Source organism: Maniola hyperantus, chromosome 7 (genome assembly GCF_902806685.2).
Source record: "Maniola hyperantus chromosome 7, iAphHyp1.2, whole genome shotgun sequence".
NCBI classification, from domain to species: domain Eukaryota; kingdom Metazoa; phylum Arthropoda; class Insecta; order Lepidoptera; family Nymphalidae; genus Maniola; species Maniola hyperantus.
The window spans coordinates 14,597,135-14,607,401 of record NC_048542.1 but is presented as its reverse complement, the minus strand read 5'-3'; the positions used below and the strand labels follow the sequence as shown (position 1 = coordinate 14,607,401).

Below are 10,267 nucleotides of genomic sequence, written 5' to 3'. Positions count from 1 at the left end.
ATTATTTCATGACCACAATTTAATTTTTTTTGTGTGATCTGACCCTAAATTCACGGTTTTCAGATTTTTCAGATTTAAGATGTACCTACCTACCAAATTTCATGATTCTATGTTAACGGGAAGTACCCTGTAGGTTTCTTGACAGACAGACAGACAGACAGACAAACAGACAGACAACAATGTGATCATATAAGGGTTCCGTTTTTCCTTTTGAGGTACGGAACCCTAAAAATGAAAATAGGGAGAAAACGAGCAGGCGGGTCACATAATGTCAAATGATTCCATCGCCCACACCAGAAGAACCGCCAGTGCGTTGCCGGGTATTTAGGAATTAATTAATCCATACCTTGAATAATCCTATGAAACCTAGGTAGTGGCAGCAACGCCAAAGGGAGCTGGTTCTACAATTTGCATATTTTTTGTGGAAAAAAGTCTGGCACAACGAGTGGTTGATGTTTGGCAGAATATACCTATCATTTTAGCCAATAGTGCGAGAGTGTCAGCAGCCATTCAGAAGTGATATCGAAGCGTATCACACTGTAGTTTAACTTCGATATTACATCAGTAGTTAATAAAGTATTGAACGCATCTACCTTCACTCGAATAAGTATTTCTGTATCAATTTTATGACACATCTTCATTTTGCCTGAGGGGAAATATTTCATGAGGCCTATCAAGATTCTTTCATAATAATGTCAGTACATCGATAAGTTTATAAACATCGTCGCATGGGATAAATTAATATTCTAGATCTGGTTTTCATTGCTTTTTAGGGTTCCGTACCCGAAGGGCGCCAATGAGACCCTTAAGCCTCCGCTGTCCCATCCGGCCGTCCATCTGTCTGTCAGCGGACTGTGTCTTTGACGATTGAAAAGCACTTGTAAAAGTTTACTTAAATAAAAATATATTCTATTCTATTCTAAATAAAACAATGAATAAGTAGCTATTGAAAGGTACCAGTCAAGTGCGAGGCGAACTCGCATACGAAGTGTTCCGTACCATTGAAGAATCAACACTTTTTAAATTAATTTTCAAGACGGTCATTTTGAAATGTTTTTTTTTTGTTATAGGCTATAGCGGCCATAGAAATATACATTCTATGAAAATTTCAAGTCTCTACCTATTACGGTTCACGAGATACAGCCCGCTGACAGACAGACGGACGGACAGTGGAGTCTTAGTAATAGGGTCCTGTGCCACCTTTCGGATACGGAACCTTAAAAATGTAAAAGGCCTATTTCGAAAGCGTCATTTAAAAAAAACAGTCTAAAAGTACCTACCAAACTTGGCGCTAGTAAAGTTTTATATTTAGGTAGATACCTAGGTACTTTAGAGACTATTTATTAGGCCAACACCCAAAACTAACTGTAATGGAAATGCAATAATAATAACAGTTTAAAGGGGCCTCATTTGTTTGAGTGCTTTTCTTAATTAAGTGGTCTCTGAATGCGTATAGAAAGCCCCTAATTTCAGCAATACAATTTTACTAAAGGACGTTTTCGAAATATATTTTGAACTCTTGCCATTTAGGCCCCGGGTTATTTGAGTTGTATTAATTAACCGAAGAACATTGTTTCTGTCATTGAGACCGACAAAACGTCATATAGGTATGAGTGACAGAGGCAACGCTCTACAAAGCCGAAATGTCATTCTAAAGGTTGATGTACATTACTTTCGGCCGCGTATTGTAGGTATATGAGTATCATCATCATTATCAACCGATAGACATCCACTGCTGGACATAGTAGGGACTTTAGTTAGGGACTTCCACACGCCATTCGCTTGATGTTGTCCGTCCACCTAGTCTTCCAACGCTGCGCTTTCCGGTGCGAGGTCGCCATTCCAGCACCTTGAGACCCCAATGACTATCGGTTTTTCGAACCATGTAACCAGCTCATTGCCATTTCAGCTTCGCAACCCGCTATGTCGGTTACTCTGGTTCTCCTACGGTCTGGTTCTCTTCATTTCTGATTTGATCATGTAGAGTGATGTTACGATTTTGTGATTAATTCTATTTTAAATAGAAACAGGCTTTAGTTTGCAGAAGTCCACGATGTACAAGGAACCGCAGGCTTTACTCGGTATAATCCGCCAAAATAGACTACTATACACTATACATATATCAGCATTCAGCTAGTATTATAATATTTCCTCAGTCAAAGTCTGGATCCAGGGCAAATATGAGGAGACGTCAATGAAACGGCTCGGAGCTGCGCAACCTGGCCCTTTGATTCCAAACCCGATCTGGAAAAATGAGGAATTGATTAAAGTCTAAGCAAAGTTAGAGACGTAGTAAGTACGTGCAAAGTTAGAGACGAAGTAATAGTCAACCGCCGACTGGTTCTTCTCGGTAGGAACGGTATTCCGAACCAGTGGTAAATTAAAACTACCTGACTATTCATAAGCACTTGTAAAAAGTTTACATGAATAAAAAACATTCTATTCTATTCTATTCTATTCTACTAGTCAATACGCATATCAAACGACCAGCAACGTTAATTGGTGATTACGTATCTCGCGACAGGCTTGCGATATTTAAAGCCTCAATCAGGTAAAGGAGTGGGCTGAAAACCGAAAGGTTGACGGTTCAAACCCCGCCCGTTGCACTATTGTCGTACCTACTCCTAGCACAAGCTTGTACTTATTTGCAAATCATCATCATCATGATCTACCCATCGCTGATACAATACTGAGCACGGGTCTCCTCTCAGAATGAGAAGGATTTGGTCATAGTCTACCCCTCTGGCTACTTGCGAACTTTTTACACCTTCGAGAACATTTTTTTTTAATAAAAGAATATTAGCCATGTTAAATAACTGATACTCCCCTTTCCTCTCCAACTAAGCGTCAAGCTTGTGCTAGGAGTAGGTACGACAATAGTGCAACGGGCGGGGTTTGAACCGTCGACCTTTCGGTCCGTCGGTTTTCAGTCCACTCCTCTACCCGTTGAGCTATTGAGGCTTAAATTATCATTATGGAGAACTCTTAGACATGCAGGTTTCCTCACGATGTTGGCTGGCAACGGATTGAGATATTGAATAAGGCTCACCAGTACCCAAGGTCCTGTGGAGTTGGAAGACAGCACCATACCATTCTCCCATTCACAGTTCTTCTTGTTGTTCATGGCAAATCCACAATAGTAACTAGTAGGCGTTTCTTGGATTTTTTTAAACTGGAATAATATTGTAGGTTTCTTAGCCTGACCAGAAATTTAAAAAAAAACTTTTCTGGGAAGGCCACTAGATGATCTATGTCACCTATAATAAACTAGCTTAAGCTCACGACTTCGTCCGCATGGACTACATAAATTTCAAACCCCTATATTTTTACCCCCTTAGAGGTAGAATTTTCAAAAATCCTTTCTTAGCGGATGCCTACGTCATAATAGTGCATGCCAAATTTCAGCCTGATCCGTTCAGTAGTTTGATCTGTGCGTTGATAGATCAGTCAGTCAGTTACCTTTTCCTTTTATATGTAAGTATTAGATGTGATGCCAATCCTGAAGCATACACTTTTTTTCATTAATATAATAATTGGACCTTGGCCAAAACCCCTTTGTCGACTACCTCGGCTCTAATTTCTTTGTCCGCAAATTGAACATGTTCATAAACTTACTCCGATCCGATTGTAAAACTCATCGCAAAGTTCGTGGCTAACATATTGTGTTTTGTAAATCACTTTTTCCAGTAACATATTTTCTGAAAAAATATTTTAAAAAGATAACTTATCGGGCATTAACACAAAAGTAACATAAAACTAGCATACAACCCATTAAATATATTTTACTAGCGACCCGCCCCGGCTTCGCACGTGTAGCTAGCTTATTACAATTTTTGTAGGGATAGGTATCGATTTTTTTTGAAAACGAAATATAGCCTTTGTCACTTAGAAATAATGTAGCTTTCTCGTGGTGACAGGATTTTCAAAATCGGTTCAGTAGTTCCAGAGATTATTTCCTACAAACAAACTTACAAACTTTACCTCTTTATAATATTAGTAGGTATAGATTACCAAATAAGCTGTTTACCATCGGTGTACCCCACAGCGTAGAGCTGATTAGCCGTGTTGAAATTTTCATCAGCCAAGCAAATTGGTATTAATCCATCTAAAAAAGATTGTCTAATATAATCATCATGATCAAACCTATCCCATAAACAAAAAGCTTAATTTAATATAATCCGCTGAAACAGATAAAATCTGTATAGTGCAACATGCAGCATGCGACATGCACCACCCGCCCTCCCACTGTTAAACATGCAGGAAAAACCAGCTACATTCAAATACACTTCGTGCTGACTATTAACTCCACGTGGGTCCAAAGTACTCTCTATTTTTTTTGTGTTTCACTTATCTCTGTACTAACCATTTTTGTTGTTTAATAGTATATTCATTTCATTGATTCATTTATTCACTCCCTCATTACCTTTAAACTCCACATCAAGTTCCACCAAGGCGATAGTATTGTACGTAGAGAACTCATACTCCGGGTGAGTCATGTAGTCCCTCACGCCGCACGCCCAGGTCTCGTTGTCCTTCAGGATGAACATAGCTTTGCCTTCTCTCCTACAAAATATCATCTAGTACAGCGTGTGTGTGTGTGTTTGTTACTTTTTCACTCAAAAAATACTGGATGGATTTTGTCTTATATCTATAGTATTAAGTATTATCTATCTATGAAACTGTTGATGTATGCTCTATGGGCAGATCGTCAATATAGAATTATAATTAAACCAAGCTAGTAAAATGGTTACCTTGTTTTATTAAAGATTATAAGTTCATTACATGGCGCAGTCGGTAGGATACGAACCTACGCTCCCAGATTTGGCCGAAATTCGCAATGGAGACAGCTTATATGACTATTTCTTTTTATCCCGGAAAATCAAACAGTTCCCGCAGAATTAAAAACCTATATCCATGCGGATGAAGTCGCGGGTATCATCTAGATGATGATTTTTTTTAGAAATAACTACTAGTATTTAATAAAAAAATCTCTTGTCAGTACGAATTTAAAAATTCAGCGATAATTATTTATATTTTATAATTTTTATAGTGTTTTTACTTACACTGGAAGGAAATTTCTAAATAATTTTAATAATTTTTCGGGCGCGATCCCAGGAGACGCGGGTTCGATTCCTGCCGGTTCGCAATTTTTGATGTGTATTTAAAATTATTTGGTAATTATTTAATTTAAAATATTCTGTGGTTTAAGCATAAAAATACCTATTTCATTTATCTATACCTAAATATTTCGATTTTCAGTTGAAATTAATTTTGTATTGTTAACAAAATACATAGGTACCTACTGTAGATACTTACTTAATATAATTTTTAGAAATTTTGGCCACGTCATGAGCATTTGCTATACAATATCTTGTTTTTAATAAAACGAGTCCTGTTAAACCGATTTTGAATATTTCGCCATTATCTGTGAAAAGTATTAATAAACTAAATAAATATAAAATATAAAAAAAGATTGATTTTCTAATCTTCGAGAAGTTTTTCCAGTTCGGTCCCCATTGCCTGCAAACGTAAGCGTCGTTCTCATTTGAATACAAACCAATCAAAATCAATGTTTAATAGACACGTTCTAGAAAAAAAACTGTCGCGCTATCCCGCACCGTTAGCGCGGGAGCTGTGCGGATGTGTGCGGGCGTGACCACAACAATTATTGTCATGTCAACCTGTTGAGAACTAGTTTCAAAGTTACACAGACTCCATCCTAGATTTATATGTAAATCTTTGAGTCCGTGTAACTAAACTACGTTTGTATGGACAACGTTACGAATAAACTCCTCTTAAGTCGTCTAATAACTGTCTCAAAATGCAATGCATAAATCACTCTAATACATTGAAGATTTGTGACAAGGGATTGTTGAACGCTGAGTCATATAATTATGATCGTCAAAATATTCAATCAACTCATGACTCGTTGCACTAACTATTTCGTTGTCTTCACGCAGCCTTGTCCTGTCTTTCATCTGAATAATGCAACCGTTCACACACGTAGCTCCAATATATTAAAATCTAGCTATATAAGTCGAAATCGTGCTATTTTATTTAAATATCGCACGACCGAGCTATATTTTACGCCGCAAATGAGATAAAACAATTACATTCTGTCGAATAAATCTACAACCATAGATTTGTTTTGACACGCCGACTAGACCCTATTTATCAATTAACGGTATTATGATATTTATCCTTTATGCTTGGAAATCTCTCGATGTTCCACTTTGTAGTTGAGATATTAGCGAATGCATTTATTTAGTCGCTATTTAGTGAGTGCAAAATAAGTAGTCCAATCTGAAGTTGCATCATGGTGGTAGGGACTTCCACAATCCACACGCCATGGTCTTGCGTCGCCTGAATCCAGCGGCTCCCTGCGACTCGTCTGATATCGTCCGTCCATCTAGTAGGGGTCTTCTAAGGTCACCATTCACGCACCTTGGGACTTCAACGTCTATAACGGTTTTACGAACTATATGCCCTGCCCGGGTTGCGAAGCTGAAGTGGCAATGTACGCTACATTGCCACTTCAGCTTCGCAACCCGTTGACGGTTACTCTAGTTCTCCTACGGATCTCCACATTTCTGATTTGATCACGTAGAGAAACTACTAGCATAGCTCTCTCCATCGCCTGCTGAGTGACTCTGAGCTTTCTTATGAGGCCCATAGTTAGCGACCATGTCTCGGATTCATATTATGTCATCACTTTTCAGTAATTAGTAATTATTTATTAACAAACAAAAAAAAACTATATATAGTATATACATACAGAAAAACTTATCACTAAAAAAAATTTATTTACAATAAATATACGCCGTCCAAATGGTCATTTATGGGCATTGTGCCCAAAACACTGGCGCTATTACCTCGCTGAACGGCAAGGCTCAACTGTTGAGCGAAATAAGCAGCTCTTGGGTGTCATCACTGGCAACACGCACTGTTCGAAGACTTTGGTCTTCAAGCACTGAGGAATTTTGGACAAGAAGACATCTCAAAGCTTCCTGAACGAACGAGTTGGATTCGGCGGCTGACCTTTAATATTTAATTATGTACAAATCTAAGATTACTTACGGTAATGAACTCGTAAAACACCCAGCCACGGAAAAATGCTAGTTTGTCTAACGTTACCCTCTTGTAATGTTTTCTTATTTAGGTCACATGTAGGTCTTGACGATGTTACACGACCTAAAAATAATTTTTTTGCACTTTACCACCTTCCTTTAATTTAGCATCGAAATCAGTACCTAGTTAAACTAAAATATCAGAATCGGTACAATATAAGAACAGGCTGGACAGTTCGCCACAATAATATGGTGACGACTACTGGAAATATTATCGGTACTCTAGAACTCAATCCATACTATCCATAGGTACTAATATTATAAATGCGAAAGTGTATCTGTCTGTCTGCTAGCTTTTCACGGCCCAACAGCTTAACCGATTTTAATGAAATTTGGTATAGAGTTAACTTACATCCCGGGGAAGGACATGGGCTACTTTTTATCCCGAAAAATGAAGGAGTTCCCACGGGATTTTTAAAGACCTAAATCCACGCGGACGAAGTCGCAGGCATAATCTAGTTACTTAATAAGTTGTGTTAGTACCTACTACAAAATTCATTGTTGAAAATCACAGACCACCTACAGACGCCTAACTATAGCCAGACACCCCCGATCGCGAAGCTTAGGCAGTTACTTAGCATAAAAATCGGCCCACGTCCGTTCGGTACCCTCATTCCGCACATTGTCTTAATTACGTGACTTTTGAGTCCACCAATCACAGCAAAGCATTCTCCCCTGTCCCCCGCCAACATTTTACGATTTTGTTATCATGCAAAACCTTGTAGGTAGGTATATGCGTACTCTTGAGGTTGAATCTGTGTTGAAAATATATTCCCCCTATATCAAAGCGAAATATGTATATTTCCAGCTAAGATGTCGAAACATGGCAGGAAAACCAAGCTATTCTTATTTTGGACTTTAAGTAGATACCGGAAATTGTTATATTTTCTGTTTAATACAAAATTAATTCAAAATTAAAAACATATGTAGAAAGCACAATATACTAACCACATAACCATGAAAGAATACTGTATAAAACATAACTTTTACCTAACATTTGCCTCTTGAAATCAATCTTTAAAAATCAACTGATAAAGTATTTTTAATTGAGCGTAAAATTAATTTAACTCCGATGGAACTTTTATGCGAATTTGTCGAATAATAAAATAGCTGTGATTCTTGATATTTCACTCGTTGAGCTTAGGGTTGCCAGATTGGGAAATGGTTAGTGCTGCTTCGCAAAAAAAGGATTTCGGAAAAAAGGAGGAGGAGGTGGACATACATAAAGCTATTTATGTTTTATTCGAAATGCATTTTTTAGAACTATCAGATTTAAGTAATTCAATTCGAAAAGGTTTTCAAAAAACATTCGAATTTAGTTAGTAAACATAGTTTCGTTTATGATTGGTTGGTGGATCAAAATGGTTAGCACCCACTGTGATTTTTGTCATTTGTATGGTATTACGTGACAGAGAGCGAGTGCTTTACCTACCTACTAATTTCTTTCCGCAGATAGAGTACAGGCCTACTGATCTATGTGGTGTGAAGTGTCGTACCACGCGCGATTTATATTTAACTAGATGATACCCGCGACTTCTTCCGCGTGGATTTAGGTTTTTGAAAATCCTATGAGAACTCTTCAATTTTCCGGGATAAAAAGTAGTCTATGTCCTTCCCCGGGATGCAAACATCTCTGTACCAAATTTCGTTAAAATCGATTTGACGGTTGAGCCGTGAAAAGCTAGCAGACAGACAGACAGACAGACACACTTTCGCATTTATAATATTAGTATGGAAGTATGGATTCAAGTCATAATAGGAGAATATTTTTGGTAGAAAAGGGAGGATGGAAGGACAATTTGCGGGAAAGAAGGACTGGCCCTCCATTTGGCAAGGGGGCGTCCGTAAATTACGTGAGGTGTTTTTTTGAATTTTCTGTCCCTCCCTCCCCCCCCCCCCCCCCCCTGGTGAGATGTCGTGTGATTTTATTTAACCCCTCCCCCATCCCCCCAAGAAGAGACAAAAATAATTTGTAGGGAGTCAAGAAGGCGCCCCGGGAAAATGCCGAGATGAAAAAGAGCAAGTACCGAACGGGCGCCCTCCCGCGATTCGGCCCATATAACCGAGAGGTTGGTGGGGTCATGGGAGGTGGAGGGTTGTCCTCCATCCCCCAATCTCACGTGAGATTTTTCAAAATGTGGGTTTCTTACGTAAAACGCGTTGGATTGTTATTGTAAAAAGAAAAAAAGTTTGCTTCGTGCTTTTATTTACGACTAGTTAAGACTAGTAATCAATATTGCTGAGAGTTATAAGTGTAATAAAAATTTATCAATAGAATATCTTAAGCATGTACAATCTGGATTAAATGGACCATAATAGTACTTATATATATATTTTTTGTTTCAATCAGAACAATTAATATTGCGTGATATTTGCCGAGACCCCCCCCCCCCCTTAAACATCTCACGTCATTTATGGACGCCCCCCAACCCTAATAATTGAGCCTAGTTCCAATAATATTGTAAGCATTGCGATGTTGCTTTGTTCTGAATCAAGTCCTTATTGATGATTACAGGGAAACCTAAACAATGTAGCTTCGATTACTATGTAGACTTGAGTTAAAAATTGTTACGAAGCAGGTATTTGGTACACTCCTCTTTGGTCCTTGAGAAAAAGTTTGCCGTTCAAGTATGTTTTTTAGGGTTCCGTACCTCAAAAGGTAAAACGGAACCCTTATAGGATCACTTTGTGGTCTGTCTGTCTGTCTGTCAAGAAACCTACAGGGTACTTCCCGTTGACCTAGAATCATGAAATATGGTAGGTAGGTAGGTCTTTTAGCAGACATACTTAAGGGGAAAAATCTGAAAACCGAGAATTTGTGGTCATGAACTAATAATTAGTGTTTTCAATTTTCAAAGTAAGATAACTATATCAAGTGGGATATCATATGAAAGGGCTTCCCCTGTGCATTCTAAAACTGATTTTCAGTTATTTTTATGCATCATAGTTTTTGAACTATCGTGCAAAATGTCGAAAAAATACGACTGTAGTACGGAACCCTCGTTGCGCGAGCCTGACTCGCACTTGGCCGGTTTTTTTTATAGATTAGCGCTTGGCTGCCTGGTGACAAATGATGATGCAGCCTAAGACAGAGCGCGCTTGCCTAGAATATGCCTATTCACTTTTGACTTGAAGGTACC

General features: G+C 38.3%; 1 protein-coding gene across 1 annotated transcript; it reads right to left on the bottom strand.

Moving 5' to 3' along the window:
• Positions 1-2,073: 2,073 nt before the first annotated feature.
• Positions 2,074-7,185, bottom strand: LOC117983567 (uncharacterized). Its single transcript, XM_034970165.2, has 7 exons — positions 7,078-7,185; positions 5,317-5,425; positions 4,424-4,563; positions 4,028-4,105; positions 3,616-3,698; positions 3,050-3,172; positions 2,074-2,244 (listed from the first exon to the last, which is right to left on the bottom strand). The coding sequence occupies exons 3-7, from the start codon at positions 4,545-4,547 to the stop codon at positions 2,140-2,142; spliced, it is 513 nt and encodes a 170-aa protein (XP_034826056.2). The 5' UTR covers positions 4,548-4,563; positions 5,317-5,425; positions 7,078-7,185; the 3' UTR covers positions 2,074-2,139.
• Between the last annotated feature and the right edge of the window lie 3,082 nt (positions 7,186-10,267).